This window comes from Carcharodon carcharias, chromosome 10 (assembly GCF_017639515.1).
Source record: "Carcharodon carcharias isolate sCarCar2 chromosome 10, sCarCar2.pri, whole genome shotgun sequence".
In the NCBI taxonomy this organism is placed as follows: domain Eukaryota; kingdom Metazoa; phylum Chordata; class Chondrichthyes; order Lamniformes; family Lamnidae; genus Carcharodon; species Carcharodon carcharias.
Genome location: NC_054476.1, coordinates 117279691 through 117299592, shown reverse-complemented (window position 1 = coordinate 117299592; position 19902 = coordinate 117279691). Strand labels below are relative to the sequence as shown.

Below are 19902 nucleotides of genomic sequence, written 5' to 3'. Positions count from 1 at the left end.
CTCTACCTTTTCCCTTTTAATCAATCTCTTGGTCCTCCTTTGCTGAACTCTAAACTGTTCCCAATCCTCAGGCTTGCTACTTTTTCTAGCAACTTTATATGACTCCTCTTTGGATCAAATACTATCCTTAATTTCTTTTGTTAGCCATTTTCCTGTTGTGTTTTTTGCACCAGAAAGGAATGTCTAACTGTTGCAATGCATACATTTGTTCCTTAAATATTAGCCATTGCCTATGCACTGTCATGCCTTTTAATGAAGTTCCCCAATCTATCTTAGCCAACTCACATCTCATATCTTTGTAGTTTCCTTTGATTAGATTTAGGACCCTTGTTTCAAATTGAACTACTTCACTTTCCACCCGAATGAAGAATTCTATCATGTTATGGTCACTGTTCCCTAAAGGACCCTGTACAACAAGATAATTAATGAACCCCTTCTCATTGCATAATACCAAATCTGGGATAGCCTGTTCCCTAGTCAGCTTCTCAACCTACTGGTCTAAAAAATCATCTTGTGCATACTCCAGGAATTCATCCGCCACAGTATTATTGCTAATTTGGTTTGTCCAGTCTATATGTAAATTAAAGTCGCCCATAATTACTGTAGCACCCTTGTTACATGCATCTCTAATTTCTTGTTTAATGCAGTCCCCTACCTTATCACTACTGTTTGTTGGCCTATGGACAACTCCCAATAATGTTTTCCACCCCTTGTTACTTCTTAGCGCCACCCAGACTGATTCTACATCTAAATTTTCTGAGCCAATATCCTCTCTTACTGATTTCATCCTTAACTAACAACACCACCTCTTTTGCCTTTTTGCTTGTCTGTCCTAGATATCGAGTATCCTTGGATATTTAGTTCCCAGCCTTGGTCACCCTACAGCCATGTCTCTGTAATCACATTCATATCATACCCATTTACATCTATTTGTGCTGTTAATTCATCTACCTTATTGCAAATTCTCCATGCATTTGGATACAGTGCCTTTAGACTTGTCTTCTTAACATTTTCATACATCTTTTTTGTAACATGGCCCTATTTGCTGCTAGCCTTTGTTTCCTCTGCTTTCCATTTTTGATTTCTACTTTTCTGTCTTTCATTCCTATCTTTGTTTCCCTCTCTGTGTCTCCCTGCTTAGGTTCCCACCCCCCTGCCAATCTAGTTTAACCCCTCCCACCACCAACAGTAGTAACAAATACCCCTGCGAGGATATTGGTCCTGGTCCTGTTGGGGTGCAACTGTCCAGTTTGTGCATGTCCCACCTTCCCCAGAATTGGACCCAATGCCTCAGGAATTTAAATCCCTCCCTCCTACACCATCTCCCCAGCCACGCAATTATTTGGTCTATTCTCCTATTCCTGATCTCACTAGCATGTGGCTCTGGGAGTAATCCTTAAGGACAGTATTTGATCCAAAGAGGAGTCATATAAAGTTGCTGGAAAATGTAGCAAGCCTGAGGATTGGGAACAGTTTAGAATTCAGCAAAGGAGGACTAAGAGCTTGATTAAAAGGGAAAAAGTAGAGTATGAGAGTAAACATGCAAGGAACATAAAAGTGGATTGTAAAAGCTTCTGTAAGCATGTAAAAAGAAGAGGAAGATTACTACCTTTGAAGTCATGGTCTTGCTGCATTCTCCTGAGAGACCATCTCCCCCAGCAGTATCCACAATGGAAAATCTGTTGGAGAGGGAGATGGGGATTCCTGCACTATCTGCCTAGTGCTTTTACTCTGTCTGGCAGTCACCCATTCCCTTTTTGCCTATTCACTCTTTACAGTGCCTTTAGACTTGTCTTTTTAATATTCTTACACCAAGGAACAGGCTATCCTAGAATACCTTACTGAACGTGCTATCCACGAAGATCTCATGCTCCACAGTGACTCCAGTCGCAGCTCCAGCTCCAAAATTCAGATTTCAAGTAGCTGCAGCTGGAGACACTTGCTTTACACATGGCCGTCTTGAACACTGGAAGTCTCCCTGACTTCCCACATCACACAGGATGTGCATTCCACTTGGCCGAGCTGCCCTGCCATGACTTACCCTTAAATTACTCTCTTTACTTTTAATTCCTCTAGTTTAGAGAATATTAAGGACAGAAGAAATACTCACCAGGTCCTATTTATCAAGGCCACCGGTCTTCTTACTGAGGAAATAATTAGAAAATGAAAGGATCACTTCCTTCCCTCTTCACTAAACTCCCTCTCTCACTAAACTCCAACTGAAGCACTCCATGCAGCCAAAAGCAACACTGCAGATACTTGCTTTTATGCTGTCTGAATCTAGCTTCTGAAAACCTGTTTAAGTCAATTAACTAATTTACTGACTGCAGCTGCAAGCAGAGTCTATATAATCCCTCTTTTAAAACTGGACTAAAAGTTACCTTCTCCCAACCCAAAGAGCAACTTTTCATTAGTTGCTAATTTAGAGAAAGATTAGACTTTGGATAGAAATTAACCCTTAAATGTCCCTGTCTCACAAACTCCAACTGAAGCATTTTAATGCAGCAAAGCAGCATTCCAGTGCAGACAGCTCTTCACCACCCTTCCTCATCTCTCCTTCTTTGGCTTAGTGTTTATTCTTCTATGTCTGTGAGACATATTTTCCTCATTAAAGAAACTATGTAAGTGCAACAATCTTATGTTGGGAGCTAAGCTGACATTTCAGTGTAATATTGAGCTAGTTCTACACTGATAAAGGTGACTTTGGATGACAGAACCCAAGGATCGTTCAGGCCAAGGTTAAGAGAGCCTATGGCAGTGCTTCCCAGACTATTTTTTTACATGACCCATCTTAATGCTTGAAAATTATCAGAACTCCAGACACCATCAAAAACAAAACAGCAGCTTTGTAACATTCAGGATTCAATCATTAAATTTTGCCTATTAAAGATAAATATATCATGAATATATGAAAATCTGTGTTTCCAAAAGTCGATGGCTTTGCACCTGAGGTTCCTTTTGATGGAAATTCTCTATCTCTGTGATGGATTTCAAGCTGTAACAGAGATAGGGTCTTGAACTTGAGAGAGAAGAGCTGAGAGATGATGTTACTACTCCATTAGCAGATTTCCTCTGGACTCTTTCTTTAGCAGCTTGGATGATGTATTATAAGCCATTTCAAAAATGGTTGTTCTGGTCACATGACCTTTCTATCCATAATGATTTCAGAAGGTAGTTGGTTAGCTCATGTCTGGATAGACCACGGCTATTGTTTTATGGCCTAGGCGATTAGTTTCTTTATTACTTCTGAATGGACCATTGTTTCTTCTGAAAAGCTAGGAAGAACACCTATATGGTCATTGTCTTGGTAGACTTTCTGTCTTTGCCTGAAAGGGTACCTTTATAGAAATGCAAATGGTAAGCGTCAATACAGTTTCAGTTCATCTTTTGAAGTAATTCTTGACATCAGCAGGTGTGATATTTCATAGGAGGCTATCTTGGCATGTCTCATGTTGGAAATTTCCAGAAACTGGCCAACTTGTAATACCAGATGTCAGGTGATCTCTGGCAGCCATCTTAAGTCAGTATCTTTGCTTTTTTTAAAAAGTCCTTTTGCAGCAGTTCAATATATATTTGATCAGTCAATGAAATTAAAGATTATACATGCATACGTCAGATCATTGTGATATAGCCAATACCACAAAAAAGTGGTTTCTCGACCATTAACCTTATTTGTGACTTGTGCAACCTTGCTATGCACAAATCAGCACTGTATTTACATTTATAGCAACAACTGTAATTGTACTGATGTAATCCATTGTTTATAAAATGCTCTCGGATGGCCCAAAGACATGATAATTCATTACTGTGTGAAATATTCGGCTTTTACACTGGAAGCGCATCCCACGAAACTGCATAACTGCAATCCACAATTTTCTGTCTGTTAAGATGACAGACTGGGTGGGATGAGGGACAGCATTTGGCACGCTTTGTGAGTGTGACAGGAGCGTAAGTGGAGTTTTTAACCTCAAGAATTGAATTTATTTGTCTTCTTTCTGAACATGGGCCACGGCAGAGTTTCTGCAAAACAGAAAGAGTGCAATGATGAAGGTTGGAAAGGCCGTTGAGCCCATCAGTCCCACCCTAGCCCCTTCCACCAGGCAGCTGGGGCCTATTTGATCAGGATTAATCCAGCCCAGCTCAGTACGACAGGATTCTGGCAGCATTCACAAAACTGGATCAATTCCAATACTTTCATATATATATTCCTTTTCACATCAATCAATGAATTGAATCTGAACATGGTTCCACATTGCAAGAAGCAGAGCCCACAAGAAAATTAAACTCAATGAATGCCACCATTATGTAGATCATTCTACTTAGATTAATTGTATCATTTTTCAGTCATCTTTTTTGAGAAGTTGTTCCTGTGCTTGTTGTAAAATATCTGTGTATAATATTTTGCTCTGTACTCGAGGTATATATAGCAGTAAGATTGAGAATTCCATGCTACCACCGTAATACTTTATTTGTTTAAATCCACTCCAATTACATAGCAATGCCTTTTCTATTACATCTAAACTCTAATAAGGGTGGAATTGAATCTAGGTGAGAGGGTGTCTAGTTGGTGGGAGTCCTGCATTGACTCCATTGGAAAAGGCCTGCCTAACAGGCACTTAACTAGCCAATGGCAGGCCTTACCCAGGATTTAGGACCACTGGGAGCAGTAGCAGTTTCTGGGAATGCACCCACCAGAGGCCTAGGATCACTGAGGGACCCAGGCCACAGGTGAATGAGGGCAGGATGGGAGTCATGGAAAGGGAGTTGCTGGTTGGAAGTGGGAGGGATGGTTGGGAGAAAGGGCAGCGGGGTGGCTATCTGGAGGTAACCCCCATTCCCAATGCATGGCCCTTCAATCAGGCACTGAGTGCCCTTTAGTGAGGGACCCCCACCTCCCCACTGGTTGCCTGTAGGCTATCTGCATGCCAACCCCCTTGCCCGGCACTGGGTTAATACCAGCAAAAGTAGGAAAAGGCCTTGAAGTGGTCAATAATTTCCCACTTAAAGGCCTGAATCAGTGCCTGGATGGAAGGCCGTCCACAAGTCTTCCCACCTCAGACTTATTCAGACAGAAATGGGAAGGTAGCAGGGTCCCTACCCCACACCTTTCATCCTGATTAAATGCCCCTCCCCCCCCTCACCTCTAAACACACCGCTGAGGATCAACAAATTTTTAAAAATTCATTCATGGGATGTGGGTGTTGCTGGCTGGGCCAGCATTTATTGCCCATCCCTAATTGTCCTTGAGAAGATGGTGGTGAGCTGCCTTCTTGAACCGCTGCAGTCCATGTGGTGTAGGTACACCCACAGTGCTGTTAGGGAGGGAGTTCCAGGATTTTGACACAGTGACAGTGAAGGAATAGCGATATATTTCCAAGTCAGGATGGTGAGTCACTTGGAGGGGAACTTCCAGGTGGTGGTGTTCCCATGGCCAGAATTTTACGGCCCTGTTGCATCGGGGGCAGGGCTGTAAAATGTGGCAAGCCATTCCAAACTTAATTGACTTCAGCAGGCCCGTAAAATCCCTCTGTCATAACATTCCACCCCATGTGTCTGCTGACCTTGTTCTTCTAGATGGTAACAGTCATGGAAAAAGCTGCTAAGGAGCCTAGGTGAGTTCCACCATAAGACTCTAAGCCAATTCTTTCTCAGCTGCGGTTTAGTGGTGGATACCTGGCTTCTGAGTCCAAAGGCCATGGATTCAAGCTGCACTCCAGAGACCTGAGCACATAATCCAGGCTGATACTCCAGTGTTGTACTGTTGGAATTGCCTTCTTTCAGATGAGATGTTAAATTGAGGCTCTCTGTGCTGTCTGGCTGTTACAGGTTGGTGGAATTATTTGAAGCAGAACAGGGGGCTCCCAGCTAACATTCAGTTAAACAAATAATCTGATCACTTATTGCATGCTTTATGTGGGAGCTTTCTATGTGCATATTGGCTGCTGCAGCTCCTACATTACAACACTAACCGTGCTTTGAAAAGTACTGAAATGGTTGTAAAATGTTCTGAGACATTGTGAAGTTGTGAAAGGCGGTATTTAATGGCACACCCTATTTTTTAACCTGGTAGGTTCGTCACCTTGTGAGTCGCTGTACCTGTCCTGACCAGTTTCCCATGGTGAAAGTCTCTGAAGGGAAGTACAAAGTGGGAGACTCCAACACTTTAATTTTTGTGAGGGTGAGTGGCAGCAGATTTCCAGTTGCTTATTATTAAAGGGGCATCATTTTGCTCATCCCTATGAACTAATTTTGCCCAGTATTTCAGCTCTCTCTCCCCCTCACCACTGGAGAGGAATTTACAAGTGCCAAGCACTTGTGTTCATTGTGGATCTATTTGGAGAAATGTCCACTTATATTGTTGGGCTTGGTGGAAAGCCCCAGTGTGGTTCTTGAGTTGCGGACAATGCTGGCCAGGCCATAATTCATTGTCCATACGTAGTGGCCCTGACTAAGTGTTGGTGGGCTTGCGGCTGGGTGGTGTTTTTTGACACAGTGAGTGCATTCTTGTCTAATTCAGCGGGCAGCTAAGTGTCAGCCATGGTTAGTGGGGCTGGAGTCACATATAGGCCAGACCAGGAAAGGATGGCAAGTTTCCTTCCCTAAAGGACGTTTAATAAACTTGTTGGATTCTTAAGATAACCCAACAGCCTTATTATTGCTTTGATACTAGTATTTCTTTGATTTCCAGATACTTTAAACCTGAATTCAAATTCACTAAGTGACGTGATAGATTTGAATTGATGGTTTCTGGATTATTAACTCAGTAACATAAAGACCCAGATCTTTTGATCTCTGGATGGCCATACCCCAGAAGTGCCCTGGAAGATGCACTGGGGACCCCTCGGATGTCCCCATGGACTGACTACAGAGCAATTTTCTGGGAAGTTCGGACTTCTGTTGGGCAATTTCCTTGTGTCTGGATACCTCCAAAACTTTGAGTTAAAGTCAGAGACATCAGATGATTCCAACTCACAAAGCAGAAGAGTTACCCAGGAAAAGTTAGAAGGATAAAAACTAATTCTAACTCCTGGATAACTATACTAGTAGACCCCCAACTCTCCACTGTACCCCCTGACTACACCTCCTGACCACTCAACTCCCCTCCCAACCCCCACAACCTGTCTACCACCCTAAAACCCAACCACTCCTCAGACCCCTGACTAACCCCCCACCCCATGACCCCTCCTGATCATCTGGCTTCTTCCACATCCACTGACTACCCCCAACGCCCACCCCCTGGTTACCCTCTGCACCACCTGACTACCCTCCCGACCGCCCCCCCGCCCCGAACCTGGACTACCTCCCCACCACCCCAGCCCTGACTACCCTCCTAACCTCAACTGGCTCCAAACAGATCCCACCTCCGAGTATGCCCCCACTCCCCTGAATGCCTCCCACCCCGACACACCCTGCCCCCTCAACCAGTTACCTTACACACTTACCTTCTCTCTGTCGCTTGTCAAAGAAGCATTTAAACAAAGGGACATTTAAACTTACCAGAATACAGCAGCTAGTGCCGTAAAAAGAGGGTGTGGCTTGGCTTCCCCCAATGCTCCCACACTACAAGGAAAGGATTCCAGAAGCAGTTACATTCTGCAGTTCTCAGGAGCCACGGTTAGAAGTCTGAGTGAAAAATGTGGAGCTCCAGCGTGAGGTAAATAAAATGGAGCAGAATTGCAATGCGACAATGATTGTTACTGTTTGAAAGGTTCAGCCCAGTGATACCATTATTGTGTAACTTTGTTGAGCATCAAATCACAATAACCTGTATATGGGTTTTTCATAAAAATTACCCCTGCTGTTAAATTTATCGATTCCCATATCCTGACTTGCACCAATTCCCGTTAGACCCACCACTCCTTTGTTTCCTGACCTGCATTGGTTCTCGGACTGCAAACGCCTCCACTTTAAAATTCTGATCCTTATTTTCAAATTCCTCCATGTCCTCGCCCCTCCCTGTCTCTGTAACGTTTGGCAACCTTACATTCCCGGTGCTGATGAATTGTACGAACTGGGTGAGGTAAAAGTTAAAGATAGCAACTACCTTTCCAGTTTGGACCATTTACACCCGCTCTGCAACAAACATCTGCAAATGGCACTTTATCATTGGAACCCACACGTGTCAACCTCATGTCACAGGAAGGCATTGGTTCAAGTTACCATTCCTCTGTGGAGAGTGCTCAGGCTCCGTTACAGATGCACTTTTAACGCAGTCACATTTATCACTATTATCGCTCTCTGTTCCATCAAAGCAGGTGACGGATTTTATTTATATGTCAAAAATGTTTCCAAAATTTGATGCTAATATTCTGTGTCTGTATCCAACCTATAGAGTTTTGCACAAATTGAACAGTTTTAAATCTTAAAAATTATTTAAGGAGTTCATTGTCATCTCTAGATTGGAGGATCATTTATGGCAAGTTCTTCTTGTGTTTATTGTGTATCTATTTGGAGAAAGGTCCACTTATATTGTTCTAAACATGAAATTAAAATATGAATTTAAATATGTTTGTCTCATTAAAGAGAGATTGTTGTTCTCCCTCCTGATTTTCTTTCTTATTTTGTAGATTTTACGGAATCATGTGATGGTGCGAGTGGGTGGGGGATGGGACACCCTGGAGCATTACCTCGACAAACATGACCCCTGCCGCTGCACATCGCTCAGTAAGTGCATGTTGCTCAGGAACTGCTGGCTAAAGAGATAAGGCATAGGGAGAAGGGAGGACTGAGAAAGAGTAATAAATAAGGAATAGGCCATTTGAGCCTGCTTCACCATTCAATAAGGTCATGGCTGAGCTGGTTGTAGTGTTAACTCCGCCTTCCTGGCTACCCCCTCAAAAGCCTTGACTCCCTTGTCCATTAAAAATCTATAACTCAGCCTTGAATAAATTCAATGACCCAGCCTCCCACTGCTTTCTGGGGAGGAGAATTCCACAGATTAACAACCTTCTGAGAGAATATAATCTCCTCATTACTGTCTCAAAAGGGAGATCTCCTTTTTCTTAAACCGTGTCTGCTAGTTCCAGTCTCCCCGACAAGGGGAAACATCCTCCTGGTATATACACTATCAAGTCCCCTCAGGATCTTATATGTTTCAATATGATCACCTCTCACTCTTCTAAACTCCAATACATCTAGGCCCAACCTGTTCAGCCTTTCTCCAAAAGATAAGCCCTTCACTCCAGGAATGAGCCGAGTGAACCTTCTCTGAACTGCTTCTAATGTAATGACATCCTTTTTCAAATAAGCAGACCAAAACTGTACACAGTACTCCAGATGTTGTCTCACCAAGGCCCTGTAAGCTGCAGCAAAACCTCCCTACTTTTATATCCCACTCCTCTTACAATAAATGCTAACATTCCATTTGCCTTCCTAATCACTTGTACCTGCATCCTAACTTCTTGTTATTCATGTACCAGGACACCCAGATCCAAGTAATGCAGTCTCCCTCTATTTAAATAATATGCTGCTTCCCTGTTCTTCCTGCCAAAGTGGATATGTTCACATTCTCCCACAATATACCCCATTTGGCATATTTTTCGCCCTTCACTTAACCTGTCTATATTTCTGCGTAGCCTTTTAGCTCCTTTTGACAACTTACTTTCTTATAATGTAGCAAACAGACATCCATTTCAAAACCCAGTTGCTGTCCGCTCAAAAAGAAAAGTTCCCAGAGAAATAAATTGCCAATCCTGTATCATCACTCCCTCAAAATGCTGGAACTCTCTACCTGATAGCACTGTGGGAGTACACTGCAGAAGGTCATGAGCGTGGTTTAGCATGGCAAATTAGGGATGGGCAATAAATGTCGGTTTTGGCATATTCCAAGACTGAATTTAAAAAGCTTGGATCAGTCACCTGTTAAACAGCCGAAGGAAAGGCAGATTGGGTGGGGTGCGTAATGGGTGAGTCAATGCCAGCTAATCAAGTGTGTCAGCAGGAATTTCTACAAAGCTCTCTGTGCTTGACCAGCCTCCCAGAACTCTCAGAATAACAGATAAGGGAAATTCATTGGATGCGGTTCATATGAGGTTACAATAAGCATTTGCTATGTTACAAATCAAAGGTGTATTACAAAAATAATGGAACATGGAATAAAGAAGGATGTACCATAATGATAGAGAAAATGGGTTGGGGCAGAGAGCAAAGGATGTAGTTTGAAGGGAAGTTACTCACATCAATAATCTGGAGTTAGCAGTTGAGGGAGCAATGTTGAAATTTGCTGATAACTAAATTATGGGTATGACAAACTATGAACAAGACTGAAAGAGTGTAGGACAAAGGCTGGCAGCCTGGGCAGAGGAGTGGCTTCCACAGTTCAATGCAGAGGAATGTGGAAGTAAAAAGGACGGTAAGGAATTGTAGGTTAACTTGTAAAATTTTAAATGGAGTAGAGGGATCGAGGGGTACAAAAGTCGATGGGTTGAAAGGCCTACTTCTGCTCCTACGTCTTATGGTCTTATAGTTATAAAGATGGTAGTACATGTAGATAAATGGTGGCACATGGTTTTATATCTATAGGTACTGGATACAAAAGGAAAGAGATAATATTGGACAAGTACAAGACCTTGGATAAACTGCAGTTGGAATATTGTGTGATGTTTTGGGCTTCTGATAACAAAACTCCCAATGAAACTCCTGTTGATTGACTATTGAACTACATAGCTGACAGTAGATTTCCCGTAACTGAATAATAACATCCATTTTTAACAGCTCATAAGCAGGTATCCAGATTCAGCAGCCCCCACAGGTCCGCCACACCTGTTCATGAGATCAAGGCTCGCTTGCCACCCAGGACAGAGCAGACAAACAAGCCGCAGACAGCCCTCATTCTGTCAAGATCACAAAGCCTCATGCCTCCAGTGGAGTGGAGACTAAACACATCATCTGCTCTTTCTCTGAGGAGTCACAGTGCTGTTCGGCCCCCATCACCAGATGTTCACACTACCTCTGGAGGTAATTCAGCTGCGAGGGTGCCCCGGGACAAGTCAGAGCCACGGCAGCCCTTTCAAACCAGGTAGGGGCATTTAATCATCGCTCTTCTGCTGGGAAAGGTTTATCCATCGGCAATGACATTCTACTGCTTCCTATCCTGGTCTATTTTTATACGTATTGATATATCTGCAAAAAGTTTTTACATCCTCAGCATTTACCAAAACTCTTTACAGCCAATGAAAGGTAATCACTATTGAAAAGTAGGAAATGTAGAGGCCAGTTACACGCAGCAAGGTCCAACAAATGGGACTGAAACAATGCACCCTCTACCCTGAATCGCAAACTTAAAGGGTCCCCTCATCATTAAGGACAGCAACATGCAGACTGTGCTCAGCAAACAGAAATTAGAAAATTGACTGAAACAGTAGATCATCTGGTTCACGAAAATAGGTACATACGAACATCCAAAATAGGAGTAGGCCATTCAGCCCCTTGAGCCTACTCTTCCATTCAATAAGATCATGACTGAACTGATTGCGGCCTCAACTTTGCATTCTCATGTACCCTTGATAACCTTTGACTCCATTGTTAATCGAGGATCTCTCTGCCTCTGCCTTAAAAATATTCATTGACCGCGCCCTTAGGTGTTGGCTGAAGGGTAAATATTAATTGGGACTCTGGGAGTATTGTGGTCAGTGAAGGTTAAATATAAAAACCCATTGGGCTGAAAGGCCTACTTCTGTCCCTAGAGAATTCTGGGAGAGTGGGAGGTTGGAATTTAAGAGGTGTGAAGATTTTAAAGGGATAAATATTAAAGGTTTATTTCTACCAGGTAGTGAATCAGTAACAAGAGGACAGGAACTTTGTAACACCAATAGAAGCATAAAAAGTGCAAGATTTTTTCTTCCACTGCAGAAGCTGGGGGTACAGCCTCCAATGCAGAAGCTGGGGGTACAGCCTCCACTGCAGAAAGTGGGGGTACGGCCTCCACTGCAGAAAGTGGGGGTACGGCCTCCACTGCAGAAAGTGGGGGTACGGCCTCCACTGCAGAAAGTGGGGGTACGGCCTCCACTGCAGAAAGTGGGGGTACGGCCTCCACTGCAGAAAGTGGGGGTTTGGTCTCCAATGCAGAAAGTGGGTACGGTCTCCACTGCAGAAAGTGGGGGTACAGTCTCTAATGCAGAAAGTGGGGGGTACCGATCCACTACAGAAAGTGAGGGTACAGTCTCCATTGCAGAAAGTGGAGGTAGTTTCCACTGCAGAAAGAGAGGCACAGTGAACACTGCAGAAAGCATGGGTACAACATTCACTGCATAAAGTTGGGGCAGAGTCTCAACTCAGAAAGTGGGGACACAGTCTCCAATCCAGAAAGTGGGGGTACAGTCTCGATCAGAAAGTGAGAGTACAGACCATATTGCAGAAATTGGGGGCACAGTCTCCAGTGTAGAAAGCGGGGGTACAGTCCCCGCTGCAGACAGTGGGGGCACGGTCCCCACTGCAGAAAGTAGGGTTACAGTCTCCACTGAAGAAAGTGGGGGTACAGTCTCCACTGCAGAAAGTGGGGGTACAGTCCCCAAAGCAAGAAGTGGGAGTACAACCTCCACTTCGGAAAGCGGTGGTACAGTAATCATGGCAAAAATGGGGGTACAGATGCCACTGCAGAAAGTGGGGAGGGTACAATCTCCATTGCAGAAAGTGAGGGTAAAGTCTCCATTGCAGAAAGTGAGGGTAAAGTCTCCATTGCAGAAAGTGGGGGTACAGTCTACATTGCAGAAAGTGGGGATACAGTAAACACTACAGAAAGTGGGGGTACAGTCTCCACTGCAGAAAGTGGGGGTACAGCCCCCACTACAAAAATGGGGGTACAGTCCCCACTGCAAAACGTGGGGCTACAGTCTCCATTATAGAAGGTGAGGGTACTGTCACCATTATAGAAAGTGGGGGCAGTCTCCACTGCAGAAAGTGGGGTAAAGTCCCCACAATGGAAAGTGTGGGTTTCGTCCCCGCTACAGAAAGTGAGGGTACAGTCTCCAGTGTAGAAAGCGGGGATAGAGTCCCCACTGCAGAACGTGGGGTACAGTCTCCACTGCAGAATGTGGCGGCACAGTCCCCACTGCAGAACTTGGTGGTACAGCCCCCACTGCAGAAAGTGTGGGTACAGTCACCCCTGCTGAATGCGGGGGTACAGTCTTCCACTGCAGAAAGTGTGGGTACAGTCTCCACTGCAGAATGTGGGGTACAGTCTCCACTGCAGAACGTGGGGGTACAGTCCCCACTGCAGAACTTGGTGGTACAACCCCCACTGCAGAAAGTGTGGGTACAGTCACCCCTGCTGAATGTGGGGGTACAGTCTTCCACTGCAAAAAGTGGGGGTACCATCCGCACTGCAGAAATTGGGGGTACGGTCTCTCCACTACAGAAAGTGAGGGGACAGTGAACACTGCAGAAAGTGGGGGTACAGCCCCCTCTACAAAAATTGGTGGTACAATCCCCACTGCAGCATGTGAGGGTACAGTCCCCACTGCAGAAAGTGGGTGTACAGTCTACACTGCAGAAAGTGGGGGCATGGTTGCCACTGCAGAAAGTGGGGGTATGGTCCACATTGCGGAACTTGGGGGACAGACTCCACTGGAAGAAAGTGGGGTATAGTCTCCACTGCAGAATGTCAGTGTACAGTTCCCAATGCAGAAAGTGGGGGTACAGTCTGCACTGCAGAAAGTGGGGAAAAGTCCCCACTGCGGAAAGTGTGGGTTTCGTCCCCACTACAGAAATTGGGGTTACAGTCCCCACTGCAGAAAGTGAGGGTACAGTCTTCATTGCAGAAAGTGGGGGTATAGTCTCCTCTGAAGAAAGTGGGGATACAGTCTCCACTGCAGAAAGTAGAGGTACAGGTTCCACTGCAGAAAGAGGGGTACAGTGAACACTGTAGAAAGTGAGGGTACAACCTTCACTACATAAAGTAGGGGCAGAGTCTCGACTCAGAAAGTGGGGGCACAGTCTCCAATCCAGAATGTAGGGGTTGAGTCTCGATAAGAAAGTGAGAGTACAGACCACACTGCAGAATGTGGGGGTCCAGTCACTAGTGCAGAATGTGGGGGTATAATCACCACTGCAGAAAGTGGGGGTACGGTCTCCACTGCAGAAAGTGGGGGTACGGTCTCCACTGCAGAAAGTGGAGGTACGGTCTCCACTGCAGAAAGTGGGGGTACAGTCCCCATTATAGAAAGTGAGGGTAGTCTCCACTGCAGAAAGTGGGGTAAAGATCCCACTGCGGAAAGTGTGGATTTTGTCCCCACTACAGAAAGTGAGGGTACAGTCTCCAGTGTAGAAAGTGGGGGTACAGTCCCCACTGCAGAAAGAGGGGGTACAGTCCCCACTGCAGAAAGAGGGGGTACAGTCCGCACTGCAGAAAGAGGGGGTACAGTCCCCACTGCAGAAAGAGTGGGTACAGTCCCCACTGCAGAAAGTGGAGGTACAGGTTCCACTGCAGCAAGTGGGGTACAGTGAACACTGTAGAAAGTGAGGGTATAACCTTCACTACATAAAGTTGGGGCAGAGTCCCGACTCAGAAAGTGAGGGCACAGTCTCCAATCCAGAAAGTAGGGGTAGAGTCTCGATCAGAAAGTGAGAGTACAGACCACACTGCAGAAGGTGGGGTACAGTCTCCACTGCAGAATGTGGGGGTACAATCCCCACTACAGAACTTGGTGGTATAGCCCCCACTGCAGAAAGTGTGGGTACAGTCACCCCTGCTGAATGTCGGGGTACAGTCTTCCACTGCAGAAAGTGGGGCTACCATCAGCACTGCAGAAATTGGGGGTACGGTCTCTCCACTACAGAAAGTGAGGGGACAGTGAACACTGCAGAAAGTGGGGGTACAGCCCCCTCTACAAAAATTGGTGGTACAATCCCCACTGCAGAATGTGAGGGTACAGTCCCCACTGCAGAAAGTGGGTGTACAGTCTACACTGCAGAAATTGGGGGTACGGTCTCTCCACTACAGAAAGTGAGGGGACAGTGAACACTTCAGAAAGTGGGGGTACAGTCAACACTGCAGAAAATGGGGGTTCGGTCTCCACTGCAGACAGTGGGGGCATGGTCACCACTGCAGAAAGTGGGGGTACGGTCCACATTGCGGAACTTGGGGGACAGACTCCACTGCAGAAAGTGGGGTACAGTCTCCACTGCAGAACGTAGGTGTACAGTCCCCAATGCAGAAAGTGGGGTTACAGTATCCACTGCAGGAAGTGGGGATACAGACCCCAATGCAAAATTGTTGGTACAGTCTACACTGCAGAAAATGGGGGTACAGTTCCCACTGTGGAACGTGTATGTTTCGTCCCCACTACAGAAAGTGTGGGTACAGTTTCCAGTGTAGAAAGCGGGGATAGAGTCCCCACTGCAGAAAGAGGGGGTACGGTCCCCACTGCAGAAAGTGAAGGTACAGTCTCCATTAGAGAATGTGGGGATACAGTCTGCACTGCAGAAAGTGGGGAAAAGTCCCCACTGCGGAAAGTGTGGGTTTCGTCCCCACTACAGAAATTTGGGTTACAGTCCCCACTGCAGAAAGTGAGGGTACAGTCTTCATTGCAGAAAGTGGGGGTATATTCTCCTCTGCAGAAAGTGGGGATACAGTCTGCACTGCAGAAAGTGGAGGTACAGGTTCCACTGCAGAAAGAGGGGTACAGTGAACACTGTAGAAAGTGAGGGTACAACCTTCACTACATAAAGTAGGGGCAGAGTCTCGACTCAGAAAGTGGGGGCACAGTCTCCAATCCAGAATGTGGGGGTAGAGTCTCGATCAGAAAGTGAGAGTACAGACCACACTGCAGGATGTGGTGTTCCAGTCGCCAGTGCAGAATGTGGGGGTACAATTCCCACTGCAGAAAGCAGGGGTATGGTCTGCACTACAGGAAGTGGGGATACGGTCTCCACTGCAGAAAGTGGGGGTACTGTCCTCATTATAGAAAGCGAGGGTAGTCTCCACTGCAGAAAGTGGGGTAAAGATCCCACTGTGGAAAGTGTGGCTTTCGTCCCCACTACAGAAAGTGAGGGTACAGTCTCCAGTGTAGAAAGTGGGGGTACAGTCCCCTCTGCAGAAAGAGGGGGTACGGTCCCCATTATAGAAAGTGAGGGTAGTCTCCACTGCAGAAAGTGGGGTAAAGATCCCACTGTAGAAAGTGTGGATTTTGTCCCCACTACAGAAAGTGAGGGTACAGTCTCCAGTGTAGAAAGTGGGGATAGAGTCCCCACTGCAGAAAGAGGGGTACAGTTAACACTGTAGAAAGTGAGGGTATAACCTTCACTACATAAAGTTGGGGCAGAGTCTCGACTCAGAAAGTGGGGGCACAGACTCCAATCCAGAAAGTGGGGGTAGAGTCTTGATCAGAAAGTGAGAGTACAGACCACACTGCAGAATGTGGGGGTACAGTCGCCAGTGCAGAATGTGGGGGTACGGTCCCCACTGCAGAAAGTGGTGGTACGGTCCCCACTGCAGAAAGTGGTGGTACGGTCCCCACTGCAGAAAGTGGTGGTACGGTCCCCACTGCAGAAAGTGGTGGTACGGTCCCCACTGCAGAAAGTGGTGGTACAGTCCCCACTGCAGAAAGTGGTGGTACGGTCCCCACTGCAGAAAGTGGTGGTACGGTCCCCACTGCAGAAAGTGGGGGTACGGTCCCCACTGCAGAAAGTGGGGGTACAGTCCCCACTGCAGAAAGTGGGGGTACAGTCCACACTGCAGAACGTGATGTACAGTCTCCACTGCAGAATCTGGGGGTACCGTCTCCACTGCAGAATGTGGGGGTACCGTCTCCACTGCAGAACGTAGGGATACAGTCCTCACTGCTGAACTTGGTGGTACAGCCCCCAATGCAGAAAGTGTGGGTACAGTCAACCCTGCTGAACGTGGGGGTACAATCTTCCACTGCAGAAAGTGGGGGTACCGTCCGCACTGCTGAAATTGGGCTACAGTCTCTCCACTGCAGAAAGTGAGGGGACAGTGAACACTGCAGAAAGTGGGTGTACAGCCCCCAATATAAAAATTGGTGGTACAATGCCCACTGCAGAACGTGAGGGTACAGTCCCCACTGCAGAAAGTGGGTGTACAGTCTCCACTGCAGAAATTGGGGGTACAGTCTCCACTGCAGCAAGTGGGGGACGGTCCCCACTGCAGCAAGTGGGGGCATGGTCGCCACTGCAGAAAGTGGGGGCTACGGTCCACACAGCGGAACTTGGGGTACAGTCTCCACTGCAGAAAATGGGGTACAGCCTCCACTGCAGAACGTCGGTGTACAGTCCCCAATGCAGAAAGTGGGGGTACAGTATCCACTGCAGGAAGTGGGGGTACAGACCCCACTGCAAAATTGGTGGTACAGTCTACACTGCAGAAAATGGGGGTACAGTGCCCACTGCAGGAAGTGAGGGTACAGTCTCCATTATAGAATGTGGGGTTACAGTCTCCACTGCAGAAAGTGGGGTAAAGACCCCACTGCAGAAAATGTGGGTTTCGCCCCCACTACAGAATGTGGGGTTGCATTCCCCACTGCAGAAAAAGGGTACAGTCTCCACTGCAGAATTTGGTGGTACAGCCCCCCCTGCAGAAAGTGTGGGTACAGTCCCGCCTGCTGAACATGTGGGTACAGTCTCCACTGCAGAAAGTGGGGGTACCGTCCCCAGTGCAGAAAGTGGGGGTACAATCTCCACTGCAGAAAGTGGGAGTACTGTCTCCTCTGCAGAAAGTGGGAGTACTGTCTCCTCTGCAGAAAGTGGGGGTACAGTCTCCTCTGCAGAAAGTGGGGGTGCAGTCTCCTCTGCAGAAAGTGGAGGTACAGTCTCCACTGCAGAAAGTGGGGGTGCAGTCTCCACTGCAGAAAGTGGGGATGCAATCTCCACTGCAGAAAGTGGGGGTGCAGTCTCCACTGCAGAAAGTGGGGGTGCAGTCTCCACTGCAGAAAGTTGGGGTACAGTCTCCACTGCAGAAAGTTGGGGTACAGTCTCCACTGCAGAAAGTTGGGGTACAGTCTCCACTGCAGAAAGTGGGGGTACAGTCTCCACTGCAGAAAATGGGGGTACAGTCCCCACCGCAGAATTTGGTGGTACAGCCCCCCCTGCAGAAAGTGTGGGTACAGTCCCGCCTGCTGAACATGTGGGTACAGTTTCCACTGCAGAAAGTGGGGGTACCGTCCCCAGTGCAGAAAGTGGGGGTACAATCTCCACTGCAGAAAGTGGGAGTACTGTCTCCTCTGCAGAAAGTGGGGGTGCAGTCTCCTCTGCAGAAAGTGGGGGTGCAGTCTCCACTGCAGAAAGTGGGGGTGCAGTCTCCACTGCAGAAAGTGGGGGTGCAGTCTCCACTGCAGAAAGTGGGGGTGCAGTCTCCACTGCAGAAAGTGGGGATGCAATCTCCACTGCAGAAAGTGGGGGTGCAGTCTCCACTGCAGAAAGTTGGGGTACAGTCTCCAGTACAGAAAGTTGGGGTACAGTCTCCACTGCAGAAAGTGGGGGTACAGTCTACACTGCAGAAAATGGGGGTACAGTCCCCACTGCAGAAAGTGAGGGTATAGTCAACACCAATAGAGGTACAGTTTCCACTGCAGAAAGCGGTGTACAGAGAACGCTGCAGAAAATGAGGGTACAATCTTCACTGCATAAAGTTGGGGCAGAGTCTCGACTCAGAAAGTTGGGGACACAGTCTACAATCCAGAAAGTGGGGGTACATACTCGATTAGAAAGTGAGAGTACAGACCACGCTGCAGAAAGTGGGGCACAGTCTCCAATCTAGAAAGCGGGGATACATTCCCCATTGCTGACAATGGGGGTACAGTCTCCACTGCAGAAAGTGGGGGTACAGTCTCCACTGTAGAATGTGTGGGTACAGTCCCCCTGCTGAACGTGGGGCTACAGTCCCCACTGCAGAAAGTGGGTGTACAGTCCCCACTGCAGAAATTGGGGATACAATCTTCACTGCAGAAAGTGGGGGGTACAGTCTCCACTGCAGAATGCAGGGGTACAGTCTTCACTGCAGAAAGTGGGGTTACAGTCTCTTCACTGCAGAAAGTGGGGATACAGTGAACAATGCAGAAATTGGGGGTACAGTCTCTTTGCTACAAAAATTGGTGGTACAGTCCCCACTGCAAAATGTGCGGGTACATTCCCCACTGCAGAACGTTGGGGTTACATTCCCCACTGCAGAAAAAGGGTACAGTCTCCACTGCAGAACCTGGTGGTACAGACCACACTGCAGAAAGTGCGGGTACAGTCCCACCTGCAGTCTCCACTGCAGTAAGTGTGGGTACGGTCCCCCCTACAGAACGTGGGGGTACAGTCCCCACTGCAGAAAGTGTGGGTACAGTGAACAGTGCAGATAGTGGGGGTACAGTCCCCACTGCAGAAAGCGGGTGTACGGTCTCCATTGCAGAAAGCGGGGGTACAGTCTCCACCGCAGAATGTGAGGGAACAGTCCCCACTGCAGAAAGTGTGGGTACAGTCCCCACTGCATAAACTGGGGATACAATCTCCACTGGAGAAAGTGGGGTCTACAGTTTCCACTGCAGAAAGTGGGGGTACAGTGAACACTGCAGAAAGTGGGAGTACAGTTTCTTCATGGCATAAAGTGGGGGTACGGAGAGCATTGCAGAAATTGGGGGTACAGTCCCTTCACTACAAAAATTGGTGGTACAGTCCCCACTGCAGAAAGCGGGTGTACGGTCTCCACTGCAGAAAGTGTGAGTACGGTCCCCACTGCAGAACATGGAGGTACAGTCCTCACTGCAGAACATGGGGGTACAGTCTCCACTGCAGAAAGTGTGGGTACAGTCCCCCTGCTGAACGTGGGGGTACAGTCCCTAGTGCAGAAAGTGTGGGTATGATCCCCACTACAGAACATGGGGGTACAGTCTCCACTGCAGAAAGTGAGGGTACAGCCTCCATTATAGAAAGTGGGGTAAAGTCCCCACTGAGGAAAGTGTGGGT

The 19902-nt window shown here is 47.0% G+C and overlaps 1 protein-coding gene across 1 annotated transcript in view; it reads left to right on the top strand.

The window, feature by feature from the left end:
• Nucleotides 1-19902, top strand: part of LOC121282962 (GAS2-like protein 2A) — a 104891-nt gene that overhangs the window by 43274 nt on the left and 41715 nt on the right. The window contains exons 3-5 of the mRNA XM_041196808.1: nt 6071-6178; nt 8568-8664; nt 10714-11017. Of these exons, the coding sequence (XP_041052742.1) occupies nt 6071-6178; nt 8568-8664; nt 10714-11017 (509 nt within the window). The remainder of the gene's footprint in view (nt 1-6070; nt 6179-8567; nt 8665-10713; nt 11018-19902) is intronic.